We start from the raw sequence: 27,825 nt of genomic DNA, 5'->3' as shown, positions 1-27,825 counted from the left end.
GAGATAATGCTTAAAGAATCTACTAGAACATTTTGAAGCTATATAAAGTTCAAAGTTCAAACTAAATTTATTATCAAAGTACATATATGTCTCCATACATTACCTTGAAATTCATTTTCTTGCGGAAATTTATGGGAAAAAATAAGTACAATGGAAAAAGCTATACATGAAGAGGCAAGGATTGATAAATATAAACACAGGATATTCTGCAGTTGGTGGAATTCCAGAGTAACACAAACAAAATGCTGGTGGAATTCAGCAGGTCAGGCAGCATCTATGGAGAGGAATAAACAGTCGACATTCCAGGCTGGGACCTTTCATCAGGACTGGAAGAGAAGAAGGAAGAGGTCAAAATAAGAAGGTGGGGGTGGGTTGGGAAAGAGTATAAGCTGGCAGATAAGTGAGACCATGTGATGGGGAAGGCAGTGGATGGGGATAAAGTAAGAATCTAGGATTAATAGGTGGAGGAAGGAATCTGAAAGGAGAGGAAAAGAAAGAGAAGAAGGGGAACCAGAGGGAGGAGATAGGCAGGGCAAAGTCAAAGTTGGGCTTTGAGAGGAAGATCATGTCAACACTAGAGCATTTTGAATCTGTACAAAGTTGGGAGTAAATTGGTAATCAAACTGCACATATATTACCATATGAACCTTGAGATTCATTTTCAGTGGGTGAACATGTTGTCTCTCAGATTTCTATTAAATCTCTCCCCTCTCACCTTAAACCCATGCTGTTTGGTTTCAAAAGCGAGTGTGTGCATTCACCCTATCCATAGCACTTGTGATACTCATTCATTTGTCTGTGGTCATTTACACATATCAACATGAGAACTGCAGTCATTTTGATGACTGAGTAACACAGGAAAATGCATGGCAGGGACAAGTTAAAGTGGATCAATTTGTGGTTATCCACTTCTGTTTTCAAAGTGGAAAGCTATTATTCCCAAAGAATTCCTTCTGATGAGTCCTGATGAAGAGTCTCAGCCCAAGTTATTGACTGTTTATTCCTGACATGCTGAGTTCCTCCAGTATTTTGTGTGTGTTTCTCAAGATTTCCAGTATCTGCAGAACCTCTTGTGTTTCAAATATTATTCTCTATGTGGTGGAAAGGGGAGGTACAACATCTGCATCAGGCAGAAGGTACCACAGTATAAAAACAAGGAGTGTTAGGCTGGGTCACAGCTTTTTCTTCTGGGCTGCGAGACTTCTGAACACCCTGCTGGGACTCAGAGAGCCCCTGTATGTATACTTGAATTTACAAATGCTATGGCAGCTTGTTCATAAGTATGTCCATAAGGTGTCCATAAGTCAATTATTTATAACCTAAGAACAATCTGTACAAAAAGGTGATATTCTTTTACATAGTGTCCTTATGCCAGGACACTTTTCAAAGTTTTGGTAAACATAATTAAAGTTCACTTGGAAAAGATTATACCATTCACAGTTACACACACAAAATGCTGGAGGAACTCAGCAAGTCAGGCAGCATCAATAGAGAGGTACAAAGAAACAGGCTGAGACCCTTCATCCAGACTCAATCTTCCAAACTTTTACAACATTTTCTAAAGTAAAACCCCTAAAATAGGTCAAAACGGAATTGCTTGTGTTCCAATGGATACTGTGTTTTCCATGGTCCGGAATTGCCAAGTCTTTTCAATTATGGCACGTCAGTAAGTAGAATCATTCCGTCAACATACAAGAAGCTGCTCTCCCCAGGTGTTCAAACTCACTGTGAATGGGGATTGTTGTAAATGTACACATCTTTCAGTTCTCTGGCAGGGAAACAAAAATTGGAAGACCAAGAGTTAATCAGTTAAATAAGGTGAAGATCTTACCTTCAAGACTAAAGATTAGCTTTATTTGTCACTTGTTCTTCGAAACATCAAACATACATATTGTACTTTGGTACCGGCAGCAGGGCGGCATTTGGTAGTTGCCTCCAGAACATGTTCAGACAGTGCTGGACGTTGATGCAAAAGGACATACTTCACTGTACGTAAAATATGTTGTTTTGCATCAATGATGAACACAGTCTGAACATATCCTGGAGGCAGCCAGCAAGTGTTGCCATGTTACCAGCATGACCAGAACTTATTTACCCTGACCTGTACGTCTTTGGAATATGGGAGAAAACTGGAGCACCTAGGGGAAACAAACATAGGGAGAGCAAACAACCTTAGAGGCAACGGACAATATTGACTGCAATCAGTTGCCATGTAAAACGGGTAAAATTGTGATAATCATGGGGATTTCAGTATATAAGTAGATTGAGAAATCAGGTTGGTGTCAGATTCCAAGAGAGGGAATTTCTACGAGATAGTTTTGTTAAAGCAATTTGTGGTTGAACCCACTGGGGGGAATGGCAACTGTGGACTGGGTGTTCTATAATGACCTGGATTTGATTGGAAAGCTTAAGGTAAAGGAACCATATGGAGTGTGAACCATAATATGATAGAATTCACCGTACAGTTTGAGAAGAAGAAGCTAAAATTGGATATATCAGTATTACAGTGGAATAAAAGGAATACGGAGGCAAGAGAGAGGAGCTGGACAAAGCGGTTGGAAGGGGGCAGGAGTAGGGATATCAGCAGAAAAGCAATGTCTAGAGTTTCCGGGGACAGTTTGGTTGGTGCATGATAGTTACATCCAAAACACGCTGCACACAAGGCTGCTTAACAGGTTAAGAGTCAATGGTATTACAGGAAAGATACTAACATGGATAGAGCATTGGATGATTAGTGGGAGGCAAAGAGTGCGACTAACAGGGTTTTTTTCTAGTTGGCTGCCAGTGACTAGTAATGTGCTCAGAGGTTGGTGTTAGGCTCACTTCTTTTCACATTATATGTCAATGATTTGAATGAAGGAATTGATGGCCTATTGGCTAAGTTCGCAGATGATACAAAGATAGGTGGAGGGACAGGTAGTGCTGAGGAAGCAGGGAACCTGCGGAAGGACTTGGACTGATTGGGAGAATGGGGAAAGTGGCAGATGATATATAACGTAGGGAAGTGCACGGTCATGCACTTTGGTAGAAGGAATAAAGGCATGGACTATTTTCTAAATGGGGAGTATATTCAAAAATCAGAGGTGCAAAGGAACTTGGGAGTCCTCGTGTACGATTCCCTAAAGGTTAACTTGGAGGTTGAGATGGTGGTAAGGAAGGCAAGCTCAATGTTAGCATTCATTTAAAGACAACTAGAATATAAAAGCAGGGATGTAATGGTGAAGCTTTTTAATGCATTGGTCAGACCTCACTTGGAGTATTGTGAGCATTTTGGTGTCCCTTATCTAAGAAAATATGTGCTGACATTGGAGAGGGTCCAAATGGAGAAGAGGATAATGAGAATGACCCCAGGAATGAAAAGATTAATGTATGAGGATTGTTTGATGGCTCTAAGCCTGTACCTATTGGAGTTTAGGAGAATGAGGAGGATAATTGAAGCCTATCGAATATTGAAAGGCCAAGACAGAGTGGATGTGTAGAGGATGTTTCCTATAGTGGGTAAGTCTAGGACCAGAGGGCACTACCTCAGCATTGATGGAGATCCATTTAGACCATAAGACAAAGGAGCAGAAGTTGGCCATTCATCCCATCGAGACTGCTCCACCATTTCATCATGAGCTGATCCAATCTCCCCTTTAGTCCCATTCCCCCGCCTTCTCACCATAACCTTTGATGCCCTGACTACTCAGATACCTATCAATCTCTGCCTTAAATACACCCAATGACTTGGCCTCCACTGCCGCCCGTGGCAACAAATTCAATAGATTCACCACCCTCTGGCTAAAAGAATTTCTTCTCATCTCTGTTCTGAATGGGCGCCCTGCAATCCTCAAGTCATGTCCTCTCGTACTAGACTCCCCCACCATGGGAAACAACTTTGCCACATCCACTCTGTCCATGCCTTTCAACATTCAAAATGTTTCTATGAGGTCCCCACTCATTCTTCTAAACTCCAAGGAGTACAGTCCAAGAGCGGTCAAACGTTCCTCATATATTAACCCTCTCATTCCCAGAATCATTCTAGTGTATCTTCTCTGAACCCTCTCCAATGTCAGCACATCCTTTCTTAAATAAGGAGCCCAAAACTGCACACAGTATTCCAAGTGAGGTCTTACCAGTGCCTTATAGAGCCTCAACATCACATCCCTGCTCCTATATGCTATTCCTCTAGAAATGAATGCCAACATTGCATTTGCCTTCTTCACCACTGACTCAACCTGGAGGTTAACCTTAAGGGTATCCTGCACGAGGACTCCCAAGTCCCGTTGCAAATCAGAACTTTGAATTCTCTCCCCATTTAAATAATAGTCTGCCGGTTTATTTCTTCTACCAAAGTGCATGACTGTACACTTTCTGACATTGTTATTCATTTGCCACTTCTTTGCCCATTCCCCCAATCTATCCAAGTCTCTCTGCAGACTCTCTGTTTCCTCAGCACTACCGGCCCCTCCACCTATCTTTGTATCACCAGCAAACTTAGCCACAAAGCCATCAATTCCATAATCCAAATTGTTGATATACAACGTAAAAAGAAGCAGCCCCAACACGGACCCCTGTGTAACATCACTGGTAACCAGCAGCCAACCAGTATGGGATCCCTTTATTCCCACTCTCTGTTTCCTGCCAATCAACCAACGCTCTATCCACGTATGTAACTTCCACATAATTCCATGGGCTCTTATCTTGTTTAGCAGCCTCACATGTGGCACCTTGTCAAAGGCCTTCTGAAAATCCAAATACACAACATCCACTGCATCTCCCTTGTCTAGCCTACTTGTAATTTCCTCAAAATATTGCACTAGGTTTGTCAGGCAGGATTTTCCTTTAAGGAAACCATGCTGAGTTCTGCCTATCTTGTCATATGCCTCCAGGTACTCCGTAACCTCATCCTTGACAATCGACTCCAACAACTTCCCAACCACCGATGTCAAGCTAACAGGTCTATAATTTCCTTCTTGCTTCCTTGGCCCCTTCTTAAATAGCAGAGTGACATTTGCACTCTTCCAGTCCTCCGGAACCAGACCAGAATCTATCGACTTTTGAAAGATCATTGCTAATGCCTCCGCAATCTCCACTGCTACTTTCTTCAGAACACGAGGGTGCATTCCATCTGGTCCAGGAGATTTATCTACCCTTAAGACTATTCAGCTTCCTGAGTACTTTTTCTGTCGTAATTGTGACAGCGAATATTTCTCTTCCCTGATACCCCTGAATGTCTGGTATATTGCTGATGTCTTCCTCAGTGAAGACTGATGCAAAATACTCGTTCAGTTCCTCTGCCATCTCCTTATCTCCCATTACAATTTCTCCAGCATCATTTTCTATCGGTCCTATATCTACTCTCATCTGTCTTTTACTCTTTATATACTTGAAAAAGCTTTTAGTATCCTCTTTGATATTATTTGCTAGCTTCCTTTCGTAGTTCATCTTTTCCCTCTTAATGACCTTCTTAGTTTCCTTTTATAAGCTTTTAAAAACTTCCCAATCCTCTGTCTTCCCACTAATTTTTGCTTCCTTGTATGCCCTCTCCTTTGCTTTTATTTTGGCTTTGACTTCTCTTGTCAGCCATGGTTGCATCCTTTTTCCATTCGAAAATTTCTTCTTCTTTGGAATATATCTGTCTTGCACCTTCCTCACTTCTCGCATAAACTCCAGCCACTGCTACTCTGCCGTCCTTCCCGCTAGTGTCCCTTTCCAGTCAACTTTGGCCTGTTCCTCTCTCATGCCACTGTAATTTCCTTTACTCCACTGAAATACCGACACATCGGATTTCGGCTTCTCTTTCTCAAATTTCACAGTGAACTCAATCATGTTGTGATCACTGCCTCCTAAGGGTTCCTTCACTTCCATCTCTCTAATCGCCTCTGGTTCATTACACAATACCCAATCCAGTACAGCTGATTCCCTAGTGGGCTCAACAACAAGCTGTTCTAAAAAGCCATCTCGTAGACATTCTACAAATTCTCTCTCTTGAGATCCAGTGCCGACCTGATTTTCCCAATCCACTCGCATGTTAAAATCCCCCACAATTATCATAACACTGCCCTTCTGGCAAGCCTTTCCTATTTCCTGTTGTAATTTGTAGTCCACATCAATGCAGCTGTTTGGAGGCCTGCAGATAACTGCCATCAGGGTCCTTTTACCCCTGTGATTTCTTAGCTCAACCCATAAAGATTCTGTACCTTCTGATCCGATGTCAACTCTTTCCAATAATTTAATATCATTTCTTATCATTAAAGGCACGCCACCCCCTCTACCTACCTGCCTATCCTTCCGATACACCATATATCCTTGGACGTTCAGCTCCCAGAGACATGCATCCTTCAGCCACGTCAGTGATGGCCACAATATCATACCTGCCAATTTGTAACTGTACAACAAGATCATCCACCTTATTCCTTATGCTGCGTGCATTTAAGTATAACACCTTAAGTCCAGTATTTGGTACTTTTTGCATTGATTGCACTGCAACTTTATTGCACTGCAACTCATCTCAATGGCTGCAAATTTGCTCCATCATCCGCCTGTCCTTCCTGACATCCTTACTGCTCACTACCTTAGATCTATTTCTGTTTTCCCTCTCCTCCGCTCCATCATTCTGGCTCCCATCCCCCTGCCAAATTAGTTTAAACCCTCCCTAACAGCTCTATTAAACCATCCTGCCAGGATATTGGTCCCTCTAGGATTCAAGTGTAACCCGTCCTTTTTGTACAGGTCACACCTGCCTCAAAAGAGGTCCCAATGATCCAGAAACTTGAATCCCTGCCCCTGCTCCAATCCCTCAGCCAGGCATTTATCCTCCACCTCATTCCATTCCTACTCTCATTGTCGTGTGGCACAGGCAGTAATCCCGAGATTACTACCTTTGCGGTCCTTCTTCTCAACTGCCTATATTCTCCTTTCAAGACCTGTTCCCTTTTCCTATCTATGTCATTGGTACCTATATGCACCACAACCGCTGGCTCCTCACCCTCCCACTTCAGGATATCTTGGACATGATCAGAAACATCCCAGATCCTGGCACCAGGGAGGCAAACTACCATCCAGGTCTCCCGACTACATCCATGGAATCGCCTATCTGACCCCCTAACTATCGAGTCCCCTATTACTACTGCCTTCCTCTTCCTTTCCCCTACCCTTCTGAGCTACAGGGCCGGAATCTGTGCCGGAGGCACGGTCACTGTTGCTTCCCCCAGGTAGGCTGTCACCCCCCCCCCCAACAGTACTCAAACAGGAGTACTTATTGTCAAGGGGTACAGCCACTGCAGTACTCTCTAGTACCTGACTCTTTCCCTTCCTCCTCCTAACCGTGACCCACCTGTCTGCCTCCTGTGGCCCTGGTGTGACTACCTGCCTGTAACTCCTCTCTATCACTCCTCACTCTCCCTGACCAGACGAAGGTCATCGAGCTGTAGCTCCAGTTCCCTAACATGGTCCCTTAGGAGCTGCAGCTCAGCGCACCTGGTGCAGATGTGGATGTCCGGGAGGCTAGGAGACTCCAGGAACTCCCACATCCGACACCGAGAGCAACAAGCTGCCCTCACACTCATGCTTCCCCTTTCCTCAAATAACAGGAAAAACTGAAACCTAAACCTACCTTGCCTCACCCATTTCTGCCTAAACCCGTTAAGCCAAAGCCCTTAAGCCTTCACTCTGCTCCTGGCTCACTCCGCTGCCCGCAAACGACACTGCCCGCTGTTTAAGACTGTGTCCTTTTTAAATCTTCCCCGCTTCACTGCCTGACGTCACACACCTGCGCAGTCCCGCCTCTCTTAACTTCGATGAGAATAAGAAAAAAATCAAAATGGTTCCCGCCGCACTCCCGTTCTGATCCTCCGACTTCCTACTCCAAAATTCTCCAAATTTAGAAGGGAGATGAGGAGGATTTTCTTTTGCCAGGGCATGAATCATCTGTGGAATTCATTGCCACAGGTGACTGTGGAGGCCAGGTCATTGGGTATATTTAAGGCAGAGTTTGATAGGCTCTTCATTAGCAAGGACATCAAAGGTCACAGAGAGAAGGAAGGAGAAGGGGCTGTGAGGGATAATAAATCAGACAGAGGGCATGTCCTGGGTGACAGGGATCCTCAATGATGGATGCCGCCTTTTTGAGGCATCACCTCTTGAAGATGTCCTCGATGCTGGGGAGGCTTGCGCCTGTGGTGGAGCTGGCTGAATTTGCAACTTTCTTCAGCATTTTCCGATCCTGTGTGGTGGCCTCTCCTGCATACCAGATAGTGGTGCAACCAGCTCTCTACAGCCCATAGGAGGGGGCATGATTTTAAGGTGATTTGTGATGATAGAGTTAAGTTTTTCTACACTTGCATGAAATGCCCTGCAGGGGGTGGTGGTAGAGGCAGAGACATTAGGGGCATTTAGGAGACTTAGGCACATGGATGATAGGGAAATGGAGACTATGTGGGAGGGAAAGTTTAGATTGATACTAGAGTAGGTTAGAAGATCAGCACAACATTGTGGGCTGAAGGACTGGTTCTGTGCTGTAATATTCTATGATGGTTAACTACCTCACTTCTCACTTGCTTTAAAACAGATAGAGAAGGCCTGAGGTACCTTTTATCTTAATGAAGAGAATGATGCCTGTTATCAGAAGGAGGAGAAACTTAATCAGTGGAATCAGGCACAGCATTCCGATGATGAAATTCGAGTAACTGTTATCGGTGGCGGACAGGTCAATCTCGCGCGTGTCTCTTCCGTGTTCATTCTCAGCCACGCAGCTGTAGCTCCCTCCCGTCCTGGGGTGGAAAAGCTTTCCAACTATCTGATGCCGCTCTGGATCTCGCGTGAATCTCATCTCACTACTGTTGAGGGGCAGTGCGCTGTTCTCAGGGCCGATCCACGTGATGCTTGCAGGGGGCTCTCCTTCAGCCCTGCACACAAGGCTCTCTTTGGTTACATCATCAGTCACAAGAGATAGCTCCAGGATGGTGGCTGGGACTCGAGGAGAAACAGAAATAAATTAAATTAGTGTGTGTGTGGTTTTAAATGTATTCAGTTTCATGTTCTCCAAACCCATCCATGGCAATGAATTCTACAGACTTACCACCCTTTGTCTAAATAGGTTCCTGCTCATCTCTGTTCTAAATGGACGTCCCTCTATTCTGAAGCTGTGCCCTCCACCACTGCAGGACACATCCCCTCTATGTCCACTCTATCTTGGCCTTTCAATATTTGATAGATTTCAGTGAGATCCCCCATCGTTACTCTACACTCCAGTGAGTCCAGGCCCAGAGGCATCAAACGAACCTCATACTTTAACCCTTTCATTCCCAGAACCATTCTCGTGAACCGCCTCTGGACCCTCTCCAATGCCAGCACATCTTTTCTCAGATAAGAAGCCCAAAACTGCTCACAATACTCCAAGTGTGGTCTGTCCAAAGCTATCGGAAGCCTCAACATTACATCCTTGCTTTTATATTCTAGTCCTCTCAAAATGAATGCCAACATTGGATATGTTTATAACTACCATTAGGGTCTTTTTACCCTTCCAGTTTCTTAACTCTACCCACAAGCATTCTACATCTCCTGATTTCACGTCTCTTCTTTATAAAGATTCGTTTTCAATTTTTACCTACAGAGAGAGTCCACCCCCTCTGCCTTCCTGTCTGTTCTTTCGATGGAATGTGTATCTTTGGATGTTAAGCTCCCAGCTATAATCTTCATTCAGCCATGATTCAGAGGGATTCAGGTTTATCATCCCCCTGCCAAGTTCATTTGAACTCTCCCCAACAGCTCCAGCAAACCTGCCTGCAAGGATATTGGTCCCCCTTGGGTTCAGGTCTAACCCGTCCTTTTTGTACAGGTCACTCCTTTCCCAGAAGGGGGAATCCTCATACTGTATATATCACATACATGTCTCACGATATACAAAAACTACAGTGATCTGTCAGGTCAGCAGTGCAGGTCACTGACTGCAGTCTATCATCACTGTAGGACTTGTACGTGTCGAGGACAAAGGAGCAGGCAGGCAACATTATTGAACACTACCCATCCTGCAAACTGCCTTCTCCAAAAGCTCCCTTCTGGAAAGCACCATAGGGCTAGTAAAACTTCACACCGTCTTAAAAGTTTCTTCCCCCAAGCAGTTAAACATTGTAGTTAGCACCTGTGGGTATTTATGTATTTATGCACCTTTTGTTCCATATGTTGTTTCTTTGTTGCATGTTGCGCCCTAACCAACACACCACAACAAATTCCTAGTATATATAAATGCATATGGCAAATAATGTTGATCCTTCACGCACTATCCTCTCGCTACGCCACTGTGTTAGTCAGCCTGAGGGAGCTGTGTGAATCTGACAGGTAAGTTTCCTGTTCATGCGCCGCTCCACAGCTTGTGGGAAGGAGAAGGAAACCCATCTGCTGAAGGGAGAATGAGCAAACTCCTTACGGATAGTGGTGGGAATTGAACCCTGGTGATCTTTGGCACGGTCAAGTGATTGCGTTAACTGATGTGCTACCATACAGTTTGTTTCTCCACCGTATCTCGGTTCAGTTCAGAACGCTATTTGCTTGTGTTTATTGCTTGCATGATTTGCTTTTCTCTCTGCAGTGTTTGACGGTCTGTTTTTAATGGGCTCTTTTGGGTTTCTTTCTTTCTTTATTTTCAGTATTTTTTTTCTCTCTTTTTCCCTCCTTGCCTGTTCTCCATCTTCCTCTGGTGCTCCCCTCCCCCTCCCACTTTCAAATCTCTTACTATCTTTTCTTTCAGTTAGTCCTGACGAAGGGTCTCGGCCCGAAACGTCGACAGTGCTTCTCCCTATAGATGCTGCCTGACCTGCTGTGTTCCACCAGCATTTTGTGTGTGTTGTTTGGGTTTCTTTGTTTAGTGGCTGCCTGTTAGGAGTCGAATCTCAAGGTTGTATAATGTATACATACTTTGATATAAATATATTATGAACTTTAAATCAGGTCAGAATCACTGATATTGTCATGAGATAAGGTGACAGTAAATTTGATCTTTATCTTTATGCCATTAGCTATGTGCTCAATGGGGAATGATTGTGGTGCTCTGCAGATGAAGCAGGGAGTGAGCAACACTTTCTAAAGGGCAACAGAGATAAACAACAGGCCAGATGGCCTTGCTCTGTGCTGTGAAATTCCACTATCTGCACTGAGGCTGCGGTTAACACCTTGCACAGTTTCTTCAGCAGCACCTGTCTGACCCATGACAACCTTTTACCACCTTTGAATGACAGGCACAGAGAAATACTGTCAAGTTTCCCAATTTCCACTATCCAGGCCAGGCCCTCTTCTTGCTACTACCATCAGGAAAGAGGTACAGGAGCCTTAGACCCCTCACACCACAACACTGAACTGGTTCTACGACCTACAGATTCTCTTCCAAGCACTCTTTACAACTCACATTCACAGTATTGTTTTAATTTACATAGTCTGAATTCCCTTATGCAGTGATTGTTTGTCAGTCTTCCTTTATGTCTGGTATTTAATAAATTTTATTGTATTCTTACAAACTTACGAGAAAATGAATCTTAAGGTAGTACAGTTTGTTTTCTTTTGCACATTGAATATTTGCCAGTCTTTCCGGGAGCCCACGGCATCCAATTACACCCATGTGACCAACTAACCTACTAACCGGTACATCTTTGGAATGTGGGAGGAAACTGGAACACTCGGAGGAAACCCACACAGTCACAGGGAGAACGTACAAACTCCTTACAGACAGCAGCGGGAATTGAACCCGTGTCACTGTAATAACGTGATGCTAACTGCTAGGCTACCGTGACCCACCCCACCCCCACCACTACCATTTCCTCCTGGAGTCCTCTGGGGCCCCTCCATGATGTTTATTTGGAGATAGAGCAGGGTAACAGGCTGCTCTGGTTCAAAGACCCAGTATCACCCGTTTACACCCATGTAACCAATTAACCTATTAATCCGGAGGAAAATGACATGGTCACAGGAGGAAGGTAGTAACTCCTTACAGACTGTGGCGGAATTGAACCCTGGTCACTGTTGCTGTAATAGTGTTACACTAACTTGCATAAAGTATTTTTTGTAAAATTCTATTGCATTTCTTTTTTCCTGTAAATGTCTGTAAGCAAATAACTCTCAAGTTAGTATACGGTAACATATACGGTTTTTAATGGTAAATTTACTTTGAAAGTTGAAGTTAAGTGAAATTAACTTAAAGTTGATGTGAAATTTGAAACTGTGTAACTTTGAAGTTCCACACCTCCCTGACTTGGAAGTAAAATGCTTCCAATTCGATCTAAATCATGGAAGCTTCTGCTCAGACATGCTGGGGGTGCACCGTCACCATAGGGACAGCAGCAGTTCAAACAAGGAGTTTCCCACCACTCTGCCGAGCAGAAGGGAGTACAGATGGGTAAGAAATGTTGGTGATAGCCACAATCTCCTTATGAATAAAGAGAAGCACCACCAAATCCACTCCAGGACAAATTATACTAAACCTCAAGAATTATGGCTGCTGTTCTCATAGACAAAGGTGTTTCCTTACCTATAACCTGGAGTCCTGTCTCATCCTGAATCACCGTTTCCCATGTGGAATTCCTGACCCAAACATAACAGAAATAATCGCCAGTGTCGTTCATTCTGAGGTCCGTCACCCTGATGGAGGCATTTCCCTGCTCTGGATCTCCCACCAGCTCATATCGGCCTCCTTCGGTTACAGTGATGGTGTAGGGAGGGCTGGCGGAGGAGAAACGAGTCTGATTGAAGAGAATGGACCCTTTCCAAGGATTCCCCTTCATCCAGAGGACAGTGATGGATGTAACTTTCGTCGCAAGGGGGCTGAAGGAGCAGAGCAGTCTGGCAGAATCTTCCCTCTTCCCAATCACCGATGTTGCTTTGAAACCACCTTGGATAGAGAGGTGTTGTAAAGAATTATGTTATTCAGTTATTGACTGTGCTGTCTTTGCAGTAAAACTGTTACAGATTACCATAAGACATAGGAGCAGAATTACACCTTTCAGCTGTTGAGTTGGTTCTGCCATTCCATCATGGATGATTTATTACACCTCTCAACCCCAGTCTCCTGCCTCCTCCCCATAAACTTTGCCACCCTGACTAATCATGAACCTACATCCGCTTTAAATACACCCATCCACAGGCATCTGCGGCAATGAATTTCTCAAATTCACAAACCTCTGGCTAAAGAAATTCCACCTCGTCTTAGTTCTAAGCAGATGTCTTTCTATTCTGAGGCTGTGCCCTCTGATCCTAGACTCCCCCACTATAGGAAACATCTTCTCCACATCCACTCAATCTAGGTCTTTCAATGTTAAATGGATACCAATGAGATCCACCTCTCCCCTCCGTTTTTCTAAACTCCAGTGAGTACGTGCCCAGAAATATCAAATGTTCCTCATGTGTTAACCCTTTCATTCCTGGGATTATGCTCATGCACATCCTCTGGAGCCTCTCCAATACCAGCACATGCTTTCTTAGATAAGGGGCCGAAAACTGCTCACAATACTCCAGTGCATCTGATCAAAGCCTTGGCAATACATCCTTGACCACAGTCCTTGAACCTGACAGGGACATTCGTGGTTCGGCTCAGAAGTCCTGAAGTAAATGCCAATGAGTAGGTGTGTAGATGTAGCCAAATGTCTCTACACAATCAAAGAAAATAGCCTGGACTGATTTGAATGTAAGGAATTGACATCATGACTTCACTGTGAGTTACTGTGAACATCTTTCTCCAAAAGGTCTTGAATTTGTAATCACTTAGAAACTATCAGAGCTTTGGGAAGCTACCTTAAGTAATTGGACTGCAAGTTATTTGCATAAATACATTCAAAATTGAAATAGAAACACAGGAGATCTGATGAAGGGTTTCAGCACAAAATGTGGGCTCTTTATTCTCCTCCACAGATGCCGCCTGAGCTGCTGAACTCCTCCAACATGTTACTCTGGATTTCCAGCATCTACTGAATCTCGTGTTTAAAATGATATTTCATTCTCTTTATCTGTGATATTGTGTACTTCATATTCATTTTTCAGAATGCATTTCTCAGTATCCCTTAGTAATTCAAGCGTTCACACGAAAGTTCTGTAAATGTTGTGACAGTCTCTGCCTCCGGCCTCCCTCAGCCAGTGCGTTCCTGATCCCAAACTGCCTCTGGGTGAAATAATTCTTCCTCGGATCCCCTGTAACCTCACCTTAAACCCATGCCCTCAACCTTAGGGGAACTGCTTCTACCCTGTCTAACTTCTTCTTAAACCTGTCACCTCCTACACCAGCTCACCAGAACGTTCAGTCCTAGGCCGATAGAAGCTTGATCAGCCCTGCGGTTTCTGCCTTCACCACATGACGTCGTATGTCTTCGAGGTGAAGATTCTCCGTCTCCCAGGGATGAGCTCTTTGGAGCTTCTGTTGGAATTTCTGTAGCTCTGGGGTGGGGTTGCTAGCCCCACCTCCTCCTTTTGCAGCTGAGCCTGGGAACGTCCGTGGAGGAGTTTTCCTTATCCCTGTATCTCATCATTTTGTACACCTCTCTCAGGTCTCTCCCCCTCCACCCAAATCGGTGCAGTCTTTCATTGATTCTATTTTAGTTTTTATTCTATTATGGATTTACTGAGTATGTCCGCAAGAAAATGTATCTCAGGGATGTATATGGTGACATATATGTACTTTGATAATACATTTACTTTAAACTTTGAATTCTTCACCCTCTTCTGCTCCAAGAAAAACAAACCAAGCCTCTCCGGTTCCTCTTTATAACTGAAATGTACCATCACTTTACTTCCCCATCTTCTTAATCCAGCTTCTTCCCCTTTCCTTCCCAATCCTGAATGGGGCGAGGGGGGTCTCAGCCCAAATCATTGCCTATTTATTTCTCTCTATTGATGCTGACTGACCTGCTGAGTTCCTTCAGTATTTTGTGTGTGTTACCCCAGGCAATATCCAGGAGTATCTCCTCTGGATCTTCTTCAGAACATTTAAGTCCATCCTATAGTTCTGTAACCAGAAGTGTGCACAACAGGTAATACGCCACTTACTCAATACTTTGATTTTGTCCTCATACCAGTCCTGAATTTCTTGTCTTGTAGTCTGGGATTGTGACACCTCCCTCCCCAACTATGGATTCCCCACTCAGGAGAAACATCTTCCCTATTATGTCTAGAGTGTAAGCTCTTGCTGGAATCTTGTAGATAAGAGATTTCTAGATGTTACTAAACTCAGGAATCAGTGTGCTGAACTGAAAGGAAAGGAGAATAGACCATACACCATAAGACATAGGAGCAGAATTAGGGGCCATTCAGCCCATTGTGTTATTGGTTGCAGAACCAGGACTTGTGATATGCACCACCTGCTCATATGACCATCTACTAGTGCAAGGTGCAGGCACTACTTGCCCAAAGGTGACCTGCAGGCTAGCAGAGGGAAGGAGCACATTACACTTCCTTTGGTAGAGATGTATCTCCATCCCACCACCCACCACTCTGTCTAGGCCTTCCAGTATTCACTATGTTTTAATGAAATAGCCCCTCATTCTACTAAACTCCAGTATTCAGGCACACAGCTGTCAAACACTCCTCATGTTTAACCCTTTCATTCCTGGAATCATTCTTGTGAACCTCCTCTGGACCCTCTCTATTGCCAGCACACCCTTCCTTAGATAACGGGACCAAAACAGCTCACATACTCAAAATGAGATTTCAGCAATGCCTTATAAGGCCTCAGCATTACACCCGTGTTTTTATATTCTAGTCCTCTCGAAAAGAATGCCTTCCTCACCACTAACTCAGCCTCCAAGTTAACCTCTAGGGGCAAGTTTCCACCAGAGATATCATTAGAACTTTGTGATTGGCTCTGCTAGAGGCGAGTAGCAAACACTGCCTTCGCCATAAAACCAAAAGTTCCTGTCAGTGTTTGTCTGAAACTATTAACTGAAAGAGAAAATGAGATCATTTCACACCTGGCAGGATGGTTATTCAACCTACTAACGAATAAAGGACCCTGAAAGCTGCTACTGAAAATCTTTGCAAGTACCGTCACTCTTTTCCTTATTGGTGGAAGAAAGTTGTCCCACCAGGATACAGGAGGACAGGACAAATCTGTTGGGTTTGGGAAAAATGGGAACTGAGCTCATTGAGATCTTCTAATTGCCTACCAAGGTAGATGGTAAGAGGATGTTCTCCTTGTCTGAAGGGTCTTGAATCAGAGTGTGGGGTCCCCCAACAGATGGGAGGATTGTTTATAACCAAAGACAGGAATAGTCTCTTTACTCAGGGAGCTGTGAAATCAGGGATACTGAGTATAAAATGAATAGATTTTTGGAGTCTGGAGGAGTCGATGGATATGAAGATCAGAAAATGATGAAGAACATTGAACAGTACAGTACAGGCCCTTCAGCCCACTTCATTGCGCTAACCTTTTAACTACTCCAAGATCAATCCAATTCTTCCTTCCCACATAGCCCTACATTTTTCTATCATCCATGTGTCTATCTAAGAATCTCTAAATGTCCCTAATTTATCTCTCTACCACCACCCCTTGCAGCACAGTCCACGCACTCACCACTGTCTGTGTAAAAATACCTTACGTCTGACGTCCCCCATATACTGTACTTTCCTCCAAAATCCCTTTAACATTATGCCCTCTTGCTTATCCATTTATGCCCTGGGGAAAAGACTCTGGTTATATACTCTACTTATGCCTCTTATCAATTTATTTACCTCTGTCAAGTCACTTTTCATCCTCCTTCACTCCAAAGAGAAAAGCCCGAGCTCACTCAACCTGACCTCAAAAAAACATACTCTCTAATCCAGGCAGCATCCTGGTGATTCTCCTCTGCACCCTCTCTAAAGCTTCCACACCCTTCCTATAATGAAGCGACCAAACCGAACACAATACTCCAAAGTCTAACCAGAGTTTTATAGAGCTGCAACACTACCTCACAGCTGTTGAATTCAATACCCTGTCTAATGAAAGCCAACACAACGCACACCTTCTCAATCAAACCTATCAACTTGCATAGGAACTTTGAGTAGTCTATAGACGTGGAACCCAAGATCCATCTGTTCTTCCACACTGCTAAGAATCTTGCCATTAACCCTGTGCTCTGCCTTCAAGTCCAAGCTTCTAAAGTGAATCACTTCGCACTTTCCTGATTGAACAGCATCTGCCACTTCGCAGCCCAGCTCTCTGTCCTGTCAATGTCCTATTATAATCTACAACAAACTTCTAAACCATCCACAACCAATGTACCATAAAGATGAGGCATTATATCATTGAATGGTGGAGCAGGTTCCAGGCTCCGTTAGGTTGACTCCTGACCCTCGATTTTATGATCTAAGGGACCAAAAAGCACAGCAGACTTTCAGAAAGTTTCCACATATAGCAATAAAGCAGCAACCCACGAAAAGCTGGAGGAACTCGGTGAGTCAGGAGGGAAACAGACAGGTGGTGTTTTGGGTTGAGACCCTTCATCGGGACTGGAAAGAAAGAGGAGAGATAGTCAGGATAAAGAGGAGGGGGAGGGATGGAGCAAGAGCTGGTGGGTGACAGATGGAAAGAGGTGTGATTGGCAGGTCATGATGGATATCACTGGCAATGATGCAAGAAGCTGGAGGTGAGAGGTAGAAATAATAAAGGGTTGAAAAGGATGGAACCTGTCAGTCAAGGACAGTGGACCAGGGAATCTGTTAGGAGAGGACAGTGGAGAATGGAATCTGTCAGGAGAGGACAGTGGAGAATGGAATCTGTCAGGAGAGGACAAAAGGAAGGGAGTGAGGAGGGGAACGGAAGAGCGGAATGTGCGAGTAGGCAGGAAGAGTGATGGGGTTAGTAAGGCTACTGATAAAAATGGGACAGAGGGGAGTGGTTACCAGAAGCTGAAGAAGATGATGTTCATGCTTCAGGTTGGAGACTACCAAGGCAAGATATGAGGTGTTTGTTCCTGGCAATAGTGGAGGTGATGAACAGACATATTGGTGTAGAAATGGGAATTGCAATTAAATTCTCTGGCTGCTAAAGGATCCTGGTGTGTCAGTAGTAGGGAAGAAAGTTCAGTGAAGTGGACCCCAATCTACGTTAGGTCTCCTCGATATAGAGGAGGCTGCATTGGATACAAGACATGATATTGATGCATTGCCATGTGAGGGACTGTTTCACCATCTCACAATAAAGTAAGGACAATATCAACTGTTTTATTGATGTTGCTTGAGATATTGGCCAAGTCGTCAGGAAGAAACCCTCTGCTGCTTTTGCGGATGGGGCCTTTCCTGATCACTTTAGTGAGCTAACTGGACCATAGTCTATTATCTCATCTGAAAGAAGTCACTTCCAATGGAGCATGACTCTGTTAGTGTCTTTCATTAAAACATCAGTGTTGAGAGTGGGGGTAATTCTTTAGGGCAGGATTTGACGATACGATAGCCAGTGTTCAGTGGTAGGACATCTTGAGTTGCATCATTTGTAGGGTGGGGATAGATAAGGGTAACTACAACTTAGCACTTTCAAAACAACTGGCAGCATGGTGGCATGGCGGTGAGCATAACGTTTTACAGTGCCAGCCAGTGGGAAACTTTGTCACATGGTGCGAGTAGAATCATCTGCAGCTTCATGCGAAAAAGACTAAGGAGCTAGTGGTGGACCTGAGGAGGGCTAAGGCACCAGTGACCCCTGTTTCCATCCAAGGGGTCAGTGTGGACATGGTGGAGGATTACAAATACCTGGGGATACGAATTGACAATAAACTGGACTGGTCAAAGAACACTAAGGCTGTCTACAAGAAGGGCAGAGCCGTCTCTATTTCCTGAGGAGACTGAGGTCCTTTAACATCTGCCAGACGATGCTGAGGATGTTCTACGAGTCTGTGGTGGCCAGTGCTATCATGTTTGCTGTTGTGTGCTGGGGCATCAGGCTGAGGGTAGCAGACACCAACAGAATCAACAAACTCATTCGTAAGGCCAGTGATGTTGTGGGGGTGGAACTGGACTCTCTGATGGTGGTGTGTGAAAAGAGGATACTGTCCAAGTTGCATGCCATCTTGGACAACATCTCCCATCCACTCCATAACGTACTGGTTAGGCACAGGAGTACATTCAGCCAGAGACTCATTCCACTGAGATGTAACACTAAGCGGCATAGGAAGTCATTCCTACCTGTGGCCATCAAACTTTACAACTCCTCCCTCGGAGTGTCAGACACCTGAGCGAATAGGCTGGTCTTGGACTTATTCCCACTTGGCATGATTAACTTATTATTTAATTATTTATGGTTTTATATTGCTATATTTCTTCACTATTCTTGGTGCGACTGTAATGAAACCCAGTTTTTCTCGGGATCAATAAAGTATGTCCGTCTGTATTCGCAACTACAGTTCAATTCCTGCCACTCTCTGTAAGGAATTTAATGTTCTCCCCTTGATCACCAGTGCTTCCTCCTGGTGCCCTGGTTTCCTCCCACATTCCAAAGGTGTTCAGGTTAGGGTCAGTAAGTTGTGGGCACTGTACTGTTGATGGTGGAGGCATGGCGACACTTACAGGCTCTCCCAGCACATCTTTGGGCTATGTTGGTTGTTAACAAATGTTACGAATGTGCCGCAACTCTGAGGGGCCGAAGGGTACAAAGTCACCCCCTCCTTTTTGAGAATCGCAAGATTGCTATTAATTCGGGTCTGAGACCCAGGAAATGAGAGAGAATCCACATGGTTTGGAATGTGTCCTGGCCTCAGCGAAACAAAACCCCTGATAACGGCTATTGTCTCTTGGAGACGGAATTGTGTATTGAGTACTGTACTATTCATTGAAGCCCCTCAGGGGACGACCAGAGTGGGCTGGTTGAGGGATTGCATCATCCCAACCTGATTGACATCTGAGACCCCGTGAGTAAGGATAAAAGAGGGTCTGGGGAACAACCCCTTCAGACGCACCAGGAGAAACGCTAGAAATCCTGTGACAGCGTTTAATAGCGACAACCGGTGGGGGGCTCGTGTGCGTCCTTCCCTTGCCTGGGATTGGCGGGCTCACCACGGAAGAACGGCTTTGCTAAAGGAGAGGCCACGAGTGAACGGCCACACCAACGAGACTCCGACGGATCGAAATCATAAAATTAATCGGCAAGTTTTTCTCCAAATCTCTCTCTCTCTCCAACCATTGCAAACCCAGCGGTCCCCAAAGGCTGCAGCCTACATGAACTGAGTGACTTTTATATTTCCATCGGACAATACATTATCCCCTAGACAACGATAGAGCTATTTCTTATTGATTATTATTATACCCGCACTTTTAGATTTAGTATTGACGACGTATATTAACTGTATATTTGCATTGATATTGTTTTTGTGTATTTTTACTAATAAATACTGTTAAAAATAGTATCATCAGACTTCAACAGACCTCTCTATCTTTGCTGGTAAGTGACCCAGTTACGGGGTTCGTAACACAAAATTAGGACAATTGGCCCATCAAGTCTGCTCCACAATTTCACCATGGCAAATCCATTTCCCTCTCAGCCCTAGTCTCCTATTTTCTCCCCGTAACCCTTCATGCCCTGACTGATCAAGAATCTATCAAACTCTGTCTTGGTGTTGGCCTCCACAGCCAATTATGGCAACAGATTCACCACTCTCTGGCTTAAAAGATTCCTCCTCATCTCTGTTCTAAAGGGATGTCCCTCTATCTTGAGGCTGTGTCCTCTGGACCTAGACTCCCCCACTATAGGAAATATCCTATCATAAATCCACTCCATCGAGGCCTTTCAACATTTGATAGGCTTCAGTGAAATCGCCCCTCATTCTTCTGGATTCCAATGAATAGAGGCACAGAGCCATCAAGTGCTCGTCATATGATAAACCTTTCTATTTCGCTGTATATTTTGACAAATTAAGTTAATCTTCTTACTTATGAACTGTTGGCAGCATTCCAAAGAAAAATGTTAAAGTGGTGTACAATGTACTGTGTATGTTAATCAAACTGGCTTCTTTGTTTTGTTAAGAGTAGGAATGCTTCTTTGTATGATAAGTGCTTTCTCTCGCAGTTGTTTAGTTTTAGACTTGCTGATATGGGGATTGTATTCATTTGTTAACCAATGGGGAATGTTATTTTGTCTTGTGAGGCTGGGAGCTTGGGGGGGGGGTTTCGCGGTCTTTTCAGGGAGTCGGGAAGAAGACGTCGAGGAAGATGGACGTGCTCTGCACTGCTCGGTCGACCACCAGGGGTGGTCCCAGGTGCGAGGATGTGGAGGTCGGAGGAAAGTGACGAAGGGTCGAATGGTTTGATGGTTGAGCTCCAACGATGTGCACTAAACTGACTGAACTTTGATAAGTTGGCGCCTTTTACTTTATTTTCTTTTCCTTCATATATACTGTATTGCATAGTACACTTTTAGTTTTAGTAAAATCTTTAAGGTGTATTCCATAACGGTATCTGGTGTGAGTTTGATATGGTGTGTGTACGCGCGGTATAAACTTGATTCTCACAGCATCTGCATGTACGGGAGGCGGGGTTGGTGAGTGGCTGGATCTCCTTTTCCCCTAGACATATACCAGCCTGTTGGGTAAGTGTTACAGTGGGATAGGAGACTTCACAGAGGATTGGACAATAACCCTAAGGAGAATCCTTAAAGAAGCTGGACATTACAGAATGCCTGAAGCAGAACTGGACAAAGGACCAGATAAGGAGGGAACAAAAAAGCAGGTGGCAGCTCAAAGAAGGGTGTTCCCGTGATTGGGTTTGGACTTGGATGGGTTCCAATCCAGGGGAGGACAATGGGGATGTGAAATTAATTGTATACTTTCAATGAATCAGTGCAAGCTTGTTGTTAAGTGATCCTTTGTACTGAATAATCCACAGGCCAATTAAAACAATTCTTCACCTGTTACCATGAGAAGTGTTTGGGAGAAGTTTTGGGCTGTTTGATTCCCGTGCCCCTGCAGCTCCACAAGGCAAGTATACTGCGTATGGTCATCACAAGGTCTCAAACTCCTGATGATTATGGACACGTCGTTCTGCCGCGGGCTCCCCAATAGTTGGTAGCGCTCCCCTGCACTCTCATGGACCCAACTGGCAAACCCATTGCCCGAAGGGTAATTGGTGTAATTGAGAAACCACTTGCCCGTCTTCTCTTCCCTCCAGCTGACGCTGATGTTGCCTCTGTATCCATGGTGAGGGTGAGTGAATGTGCAGAATAGAACCACTGGCTTCCCTTCCCTCCCTATCACCATGTCTGGGCTCTCCACACTCCCTGTCACCACATCCGGTCTCTCCAGACTCCAGCCATTACGATGGAGGCCTGCAAATTTTAAAGTAAATTAAATATTGTCAAATTATATATATATATATGTATATATATTATATATTTAATTATATATATGTATGTCATCTTTATTAACCTGAGATTCTGTTTGTTTAATTTTATTTAGAAAGACAGCGTGGAACAGCACTTTCCGATTTAGTGAGCCACACTGCCCAGAAATCCATCCATTTAACTCTAGCCTAATCACAAGACAATTTACAATGACCAATTAATCTACTAGCCAGTATGTCTTTGGAATGTGGGAAGAATATTCTTACAGGCATTCTCAGTGAATACAAAGAAGCAAAAGAGAATCAATGAAAAACTACAAACAACCAACTACATGTATGTCACCATATATGATCCTGAGATTCATTTCCTTGCAGGCATACTCAATGTCCATAATAGAATAATAATCATAATTGAAACAAAGAAAGAGCACACAAATTTGAGTGTTCCACCAGTGTGCAAAATACATAAATTATTCAAATACGAAAAAGAAAGAAATAATTATAAATAAGCAACAAATATCAAGAACATGAGATGAAGAGCCCTTGAAAGTGAGTCCATACTGTAAGTTGTGCAAACATTTCAAAGATGAAATGAAATTGAGTGAAGTTATCCCCTTTGGTTCAAGAGCCTGATAGCTGAGGGGTAATAATGATTCCTAAACCTGGTGGTGAGAACCTTGACGCCCTGTACCTTCTTCCTGATGGAGCAGTGGGAAGAGGGCATGTCCTAGACAGTGGTGACCCTGATGATGGATACTGCTTTCCTGCAACAATGTTTCATATACAGTAGATGCGCTCAATGGTGGGGAGGGCTTTACCCGTGATGGACTGGGCTGTATCTACTTTTTGTAGATGTTCTGTTCAAGGGCATTGATGTTTGCTCACCAGGCTGTGATGCAACCTGCCAATATACTGTCCACCACATATCCATAGAAGATTGTCAAAGATTTAGATGTCATGCTGAATCTTTGCAAACTCCTAAGGAGGTTGAGGCGCTGCTGTGCTTTCTTCGTAATTGTACTTCCGTGCTGGGTGTAAGACAGGTCATCCAAGATAAAAACACCAAGGAATTTAAAGTTGCTGACCCTCTCCACCCCTGAACCTCTGATGGACATTTGGTTTCCTCCTCCTCAAGTCAATGATAGGTTCCTTGGTCTTGATGACTTTGAGTAAGAAGTTGTTGTGCTGGCACCACTGAAACAGATTTTCAGTCTCCCTCCTATATGCTGGTTCGTCACCACTTTTCTTTTTGTGCAAGTACAAAAAGATGAACAAAATAAGAATAATAATAGTTAAATAAGGAATAAATAATATTGAGAACATGAGTTGTAGTGACTGTGAAAGTGAGCTCATAGTCCTTCGGCAGAGCAGGAGAGGATTGGCACCAACTTTCAAACCATTGAGTTGAACTTCAAATGATGTACTCCACCCTCTGCACAGTGTCCTGGAATCAATGCCATCCATTGCTGCATCAGATAGTCGTCCCAGAGTCTCTGGTGGGGCACTTAAACCCACTGCATTCAAACTCAGAGGCAAGAATGAAACCCACTGCTCAGAACTAACTTCCTCTTATAACAGCAGCAAAACACAAGAGGCTGTTGGTGCTGAATCAGCAGCAGGAACTCAGCATTGGTGGGGGTAATCAAAGTTCAAAGTGTATTTATATCAAAGTCTCCATTGTGTATACAATCTTGAGATTCACCTCCTTACAAGCAGCCACAAAGCAAAGAAACGCGATAGAACCTATTGATATGAAACTGTCAAACACCCAAAGTGCAAAAAAAAGAAATCATGCAAACAATAAAAAGCAAATAACTGAAGTTCACAAAAATGAGCAACACACATAAAATGCCGGAGGAACTCAGCAGACCAGGCAGCATCTGTGGGGAAACTCTTTGGGCCGAAACCCTTCGGCAGGACTGAAGCATGGTCTCAGCCCAAAACATGAACTGTACTTTTTATCCACAAAGGTTGCCTGGTCTGCTGAGTTCCTTCAGCACTTTGTGTGTTGCTCGGCTTTCCAGCATCTGCAGATTTTCTCTTGTTCACCACAGTGAATTCACAGCCACAAAGCCAGTTGTCACTGCGGTTGGTCCAATGAATTGACCATAAGGCCATAAGGCATACTGTAGGAGCAGAATTGGGACATTGGGCCCATCGAGTCTGCTCTGCCATTCCATCATGGCCGATTTATTATCCCTCTCAAACTCATTCTCCCAATAACCTTTACTAATCAAGTACCTGTCAAGCCCCTCTTAGAATATGCCTCTTGACAGCCTCCACAGCCATCTGCAGCAATGTGTTCCACAGATTCATGACCATCCGGCTAAAGGAATTTCTCCTCGACTCTGCTTTATGGGGACACCCTTGTATTCTGAAGCTGTGCCCTCTGGTCTCACCCACTATAGGAAACATCCTCTCCACATCCACTCTATCTAGATATTCGGTAGGTTTCAATGAAATTTCCCCCCTTATTCTTCTAAACCAGCAAGTACAGACCCAGAACCATCAAATTAACACTTTCATTATCGGAATCATTCTCGTGAACCTCCTGTGGATCCTCTCCAATGCTAGCGCATCATTTCTTAAATATGGGGTCTAATACTGCTCACAATAGTTGAAATGCAGTCTGACCAATGCTTTATTTATATATAAACACACACACACAAACACACACACATGCACACGCACACACGCTCGCGCACATGCACACGCACGCACACACTCACTCTTCTTCTTCGATTGTCCATTGAAATCTGATGACAATGTCCACTCCTTTAACGGTGAGATCTTTAATGACTATACAGTCCTATCCTGGACCCACAAGCTCTATTGCAGATGGGACATGTACATGTGGTAGTGGTGGCAACCATGGCTGCATTTCTCCTGGCTCTCTTCTGTTGTCTTCTGGTTGTTCTTTCCATCTCCAGAATACGAATACTGTCCCTACACAGCTGTCGCGAAGTGTTATGGTCAGCAGCAACATCCTCCAGGTCCTCGGGTCTGATCTTGCAATTCCTTAAAGCATTCCTCATCTGATTCTTATAGTGCTTCCTCGGCCCTCCAGCTGAGTGTTGACCATGATGTAGCTGGCTGTATAACACTTTGCGGGGTAGCTGACATGGGGGCATCCTTATCATGTGCCCCAGCCACTGCAGCTGACGCTGGGTGATCATGGCCTCAATACTTCTGCAGTTGGTCTTTACAAATATTTCAGTGTGAGGCACCCGCTTACGACAGGTAATTCCCAAGATGCGCTGACGGCAGCTTATGTGGAAGCGCTCCAAGGACTTGATGTGATGACTGTAGGTTACCCAAGCTTCACAGCTATAAAGGAGGGTGGTGACACTGATCGCTTGGTATACGGTGACCTTAGTGGAGGGACAAAGGCTCCTGTTCTGAAAGACTCTACGCCGAAGTCTCCCAAAGGCAGCTGATGCCTGTTTAATGCGGCTCTGGATGTCGTCGTCAATGCTGCTGTCCTCATAGAGAATGCTCCCCAGGTATTTGAAAAATGGCACTACTGACAGCTTTTCATCACCAACAGTGAAGGTAGGTAGGGTGGGTGGGACACTGATACTCCATTGGCAAACCACTTCTGTCTTGGTGGTATTGACGGTCAGCCCCATCCTGCCTAAGAATAACAAGTCCCCTGGCACTGACAATATCCCTGCTGAGTTACTGAAGAACAGAGGGTACATGTGTATGCGCACCCTCCACCAGTACATCACCAAGGCCTGGTCTGATGAGAACATCCCACAGCAATACAGAAATGCTAACATCATTGTCATTTAGGAGAACAAGCATGACAAGGCTATCTGCGGCAATAGTAGGGGCATATCGCTCCTTTCTGTTACTGGAAAGGTCTTGGCTAAGGTGATGCTTCAGAGGCTCATCAGCAACATCACCGAGTCAATGCTGCCTGAATCGCAGTGTGAACTTAGGAAGAACGGGAGCAAGATCGACATGATCTTCACAGCCCAGCAGCTTCAGGAAAAGTGCCGGGAGCAACATCAGGACCTGTTTATGGCCTTTGTTGACCTCTCCAAAGCATTCGTCGCTGTGCAAAGTGAGCTCTTATGGGATTTCCTCCTCAGGTTTGGCTGTCCCAATAAATGTATTAACATCCTTCGTCCAGTTCCACGATGGGATGACTGCTCGGGTGACCATAGGAGGACAAGAGTCCGAGCCCTTCCTTGTACGCACAGGGGTGAGGCAGGGGTGTGTGCTAGAGCCAGTTCTCTTTAATATCTTCCTCTTGTGTGTTACCAAGCTTCTACACACACACACACACACACACACACACACACACACACACACACACACACACACACACACACACACACACACACACACACACACACACACACACACACACACACACACACACACCCCCCCCCCCCCCCCCCCCCCCCCCCACCCGATACTGATCCTGATTTGGAACACTGCGGGTACTGGGTGTATGGAAAGAGCTGCCAGAGGAAATGGTAAAAATAGATACAATTACAGTGTTTAAAAAACACTTGGACAGGGACACGGGGACAGGAAAGGGTTGGAGTGACATGAATCAACTGCAGGCAAAAGCGACTAATTCAGACAGACATCTCAGTCGGCTAGAACAAGTTGGACCAAAGGGCTTGTTTCAATGCTGTTTGCTTCAGGGAGAAAAGGAAAGAAGATTCTGTGATTGTGTTTGATGAAACTAGTAGAGCAATGACTGAATGGTTTGTTTCATTGCTGTTGTTCCCCAGCCCCTCGATTATCAGTCATAAACCATTGTGGATTCCTCAGCCTGATTGCCAGTGAAGCAGGGTGTATAATCATTAACCGGCTCCCAGTACGTTTATCGCTGGTTTGTTACCAGAATGCTGTCAAACAAAAGGACACGAGAGAAACAAGAACCTGAAGTGCGAATAACCTTTCCATCCCCTCGATTCCGACCTCCTGTTCAATAATATCATAGCCCATCTTTTATTTCTGCCCCGCTCTCTTGCTCTAGCCCCATACTTCTTAATTACTTCCACATCCAAAAATCAATTCATCTCTCTCTCTAATGCTCTTGAATCCCTCTGCCCTCTGGTAGAAAGACTTCTGAAGTTTCTTCCCACTGGGAATGACGGAGTTTCTTCTTACCCCATCCCTGTAAAGTTGAGACCCTTTCTCGCCTGCAGCTGAAGGTCTCTGCAGTATCTCAGTTTTCCCTCCACTGCTGCATTAGAAAGGCAAGAGACTTTCAAATCTCAGCACAGATTTCAAACGTTGGACTGCCCAGCTCGCCAAAGGGATTTGATCGGACCCAAACACAGGAGGTTCTCAGCAAGTGAGTGAGCTGATGGGTGGGCTCAGTGCTAACATAGTCTAGGATAAGAAGGTGAAACTCTGACCAAATTCACTCTGGAGTGGAATAAGTTTGTGCCTCACACCGTGAGATACTCACCCCCAGTAGAAAAATCACAGATGATTATGCAGAGCAGGACAGCCAGCATTGTCCACTACCGCCCACCTCCAGGAGTCTGATCCTGGCTGCATTCCCTCTGCTTCCACCTGAGCCACTCCGTCAGTCATTTC

General features: G+C 44.6%; 1 protein-coding gene across 2 annotated transcripts; it reads right to left on the bottom strand.

Annotated features, from left to right (window-relative positions):
* Positions 1–48: 48 nt before the first annotated feature.
* LOC140728814 (sialic acid-binding Ig-like lectin 15) lies at positions 49–27,825 on the bottom strand. 2 transcript variants are annotated; one of them, XM_073047783.1, is made up of 5 exons: positions 27,695–27,825; positions 21,827–22,243; positions 12,500–12,859; positions 8,572–8,955; positions 49–1,768 (listed from the first exon to the last, which is right to left on the bottom strand). In XM_073047783.1, the coding sequence occupies exons 1-5, from the start codon at positions 27,741–27,743 to the stop codon at positions 1,761–1,763; spliced, it is 1,218 nt and encodes a 405-aa protein (XP_072903884.1). In that variant the 5' UTR covers positions 27,744–27,825; the 3' UTR covers positions 49–1,760. The 2 variants fall into 2 exon arrangements, with proteins under 2 accessions (XP_072903884.1, XP_072903885.1); XM_073047784.1 differs by having other exon boundaries at positions 22,067–22,243.

This window comes from Hemitrygon akajei, chromosome 6 (genome assembly GCF_048418815.1).
Source record: "Hemitrygon akajei chromosome 6, sHemAka1.3, whole genome shotgun sequence".
NCBI classification, from domain to species: Eukaryota; Metazoa; Chordata; class Chondrichthyes; order Myliobatiformes; family Dasyatidae; genus Hemitrygon; species Hemitrygon akajei.
This window is presented reverse-complemented; position numbering and strand designations above follow the sequence as displayed.